Here is a 3498-nt window from a genome sequence, read left to right on the forward strand (position 1 = left end):
ACATTTAAACTATTGTACATTGTTACAAACCCTGTATATATATATATATATATTATATATATATATAATAATATTATATATATATATTATAATATATATATATATATAATATGACATTTGTAATGTCTTTATTGTATTGAAACTTCTGTATGTGTAATGTTTACTGTTAATTTGTATTGTTTATTTCACTTTTGTATAATATCTAACTCACTTGCTTTGGCAATGTTAACACATGTTTCCCATGCCAATAAAGCCCCTTGAATTGAATTGAGAGAGAGAGAGAACCAGGCCTGTGACATTGGGGAGGGAGCAGGACACCAGATGGGAAGAAGGAGAAAGGAGAAAGAAGAGAGAGAGCAGGGTAGAAAGAGAGAAGAGGGATAGAGAGAGAGAGAGAGAGAGCAGAGAGAGAGAGGAAGGAGGGAGAGAAGAGAGAGAGAGAAGCAGGAGAAGAGAGAGAAGGAGGGAGAGAGAGAGAGAGAGAGAGAGCAGGAGAGAGAGAGAAGGAGGGAGAGAGAGAGAGAGAGAGAGCAGGAGAGAGAGAGGGGATAGAGAACAGGATAATATTAGCCTTCCCAGGGACTACAGAGGAAAATTAGCTGGCTTCATCTGGCACAATTATACCTCATTACTGTCTTAGTTGTCCATTATTACTGTCCTGTAAATAGAAGGGATAATCACTGGGATACCAAACATTATTACTGTCCCTGTTAAATGAAGGAGTCATTATTACTGTCCCTGTTAAATGAAGGAGATAATCACTGAGGATACCAGACATTATTACTGTCCCTGTTAAATGAAGGAGACATTATTACTGTCCCTGTTTAATGAAGGAGACATATACCTGTAGAAGGAGACATTATTACTGTCCCTGTTAAATGAAGGAGACATTATTACTGTCCCTGTTAAATGAAGGAGATAATCACTGAGGATACCAGACAGTATTACTGTCCCTGTTAAATGAAGGAGACATTATTACTGTCCCTGTTTAATGAAGGAGACATTATTACTGTCCCTGTTAAATGAAGGAGACATTATTACTGTCCCTGTTAAATGAAGGAGATAATCACTGAGGATACCAGACATTATTACTGTCCCTGTTAAATGAAGGAGACATTATTACTGTCCCTGTTTAATGAAGAGACATTATTACTGTCCCTGTTAAATGAAGGAGACATTATTACTGTCCCTGTTAAATGAAGGAGACATTATTACTGTCCCTGTTAAATGAAGGAGACATTATTACTGTCCCTGTTTAATGAAGGAGACATTATTACTGTCCCTGTTAAATGAAGGAGACATTATTACTGTCCCTGTTAAATGAAGGAGACATTATTACTGTCTCCGTTAAATGAAGGAGATAATCACGGAGGATACCAAACATTAGTAACACCTTCCTAATACTGAGTTGCACACTTTCGACTCAGGACTTGGGCGAAGATTGACCTTCCAGCAGGACAACGACCCTAAGCACAGAGCCAAAACAACGCAGGAGTGGCTTCAGCACAAGTCTCTGAATGTCCTTGAGTGGCCCAGCCAGAGCCCGGACTTGAACCCGATTGAACATGTCTGGAGAGACCTGAAAATAGCTGTGCAGCGACGCTCCCCATCCAACCTGACAGAGCTTGAGAGGATCTGCAGAGAAGAATGGGAGAAACTCCCCAAATACCAATGCCAAGCTTGTAGCATCATAGCCAAGAAGACTCGAGGCTGTAATTGCTGCCAAAGGTGCTGTTTAAAAAAAAAAAGTATTTCACCTTCATTTAACTAGGCAAGTCAGTTAAGAACAAATTCTTATTTACAATGACAGCGTACAACGGCCAAACCCAGACGACGCTGGGCGAATTGTGATGTCATTATGGGGTATCGTGATGTCATTATGGGGTATCGTGATGTCATTATGGGGTATCGTGATGTCATTATGGGTATTGTGATGTCATTATAGGGTATTGTGATGTCATAATGGGGTATTGTGGTGTCATTATGGGGTATTGTGATGTCATTATGGGGTACCGTGATGTCATTATGKGGTATTTTGATGTCATTATGGGGTATTGTGATGTCATTATGGGGTATCGTGTGTAGATCGATGAGGAAAATGTTTTTGATCAATTTTAGAATAAGGCTCTAAAGTAACAAAATATGTAAAAAGTCAAAGGGTCTGAATACTTTCTGAATGTATGAGAGAATCTTGCAGCCCAGAATAAGAATGGACAGTTATGCTTGCCTTGCTGTTGTTGTGTTACCTAGCAACAGGAGCCTGGACACCCTTAATTCCCTGAACTATCCATCTGGATTTGTAATGAAGAGAAAGGCTTGTAGAATCAATCACCACACTGTTCCTCGCCATCAAATCAAATGCACCGTATACAACAGGTGTGGTAGACCTTACAGTGAAATGCTGAATACAACAGGTGTGGTAGACCTTACAGTGAAATGCTGAATACAACAGGTGTAGTAGACCTTACAGTGAACTGCTGAATACAACGGGTGTAGTAGACCTCACAGTGAACTGCTGAATACAACAGGTGTAGTAGACCTCACAGTGAAATGCTGAATACAACAGGTGTAGTAGACCTTACAGTGAATTGCTGAATACAACAGGTTTAGTAGACCTCACAGTGAAATGCTGACTACAACAGGTGTATTACTAACTAAGACTGGTATTCTGCCTCTGAATGACTCTTTGCAGTAGTAGTAGAATGCGGGAACTTACCAATATGTTGGGAGTGAAGTCGCCTCTAGATGTCACCTCTGGTTGGAATGCAGTCCAGAGTCTCTGCAGTCCTCTGACCATGGAGTGTGTTCATCTGATAGGCTCCTGGTGGAGCGGAACTAGAGAAGAAGAAACACAGACCAAGAAGAAGAGTTCATTAATCCACATGAGGCAGAAATGTGTCTCCAACCCACTATAAAAGGATCAGACATATTACTGAATGGTAACCTCAACCCACTATAAAAGGACTATAAATATTACTGAATGGTAACCTCAACCCACTATAAAAGGATCACTCCTTGTAGTAGTGGGTTGAAGGTGAAATCAGTATATGTGATGCATATCTTTTTATAGTGGGTTGAGGTTACCATTCAGTAATATTTATATCCTTTTATAGTGGGTTGAGGTTACCATTCAGTAATATATGATCCTTTTATAGTGGGTTGAGGTTACCATTCAGTAATATGTCTGATCCTTTTATAGTGGGTTGAGGTTACCTTTCAGTAATATTTGATATTCTTTTATAGTGGGTTGAGGTTACCATTCAGTAAATATGGTCTGATCCTTTTATAGTGGGTTGAGGTTACCATTCAGTATATGTTTGATCTTTTTATAGTGGGTTGAGGTTACCATTCAGTAATATGTCTGATCCTTTTATAGTGGGTTGAGGTTACCATTCAGTAATATTTTATGAATCTTTTATAGCGGGTTGAGGTTACCATTCAGTAATATTTATGACCTTTTATAGTGGGTTGAGGTTACCATTCAGTAATATTTATATA

The 3498-nt window shown here is 39.2% G+C and overlaps 1 protein-coding gene across 1 annotated transcript in view; it reads right to left on the reverse strand.

Moving 5' to 3' along the window:
- Nucleotides 1–2741: 2741 nt before the first annotated feature.
- Nucleotides 2742–3498, reverse strand: part of LOC112077383 (insulin-like growth factor 1 receptor) — a 17737-nt gene continuing 16980 nt past the window's right edge. Inside the window, exon 4 of the mRNA XM_024143903.2 lies at nucleotides 2742–2821. Within this exon, the coding sequence (XP_023999671.2) occupies nucleotides 2742–2821 (80 nt within the window). The remainder of the gene's footprint in view (nucleotides 2822–3498) is intronic.

This window comes from Salvelinus sp. IW2-2015, unplaced genomic scaffold (assembly GCF_002910315.2).
Source record: "Salvelinus sp. IW2-2015 unplaced genomic scaffold, ASM291031v2 Un_scaffold4506, whole genome shotgun sequence".
In the NCBI taxonomy this organism is placed as follows: Eukaryota; Metazoa; Chordata; class Actinopteri; order Salmoniformes; family Salmonidae; genus Salvelinus; species Salvelinus sp. IW2-2015.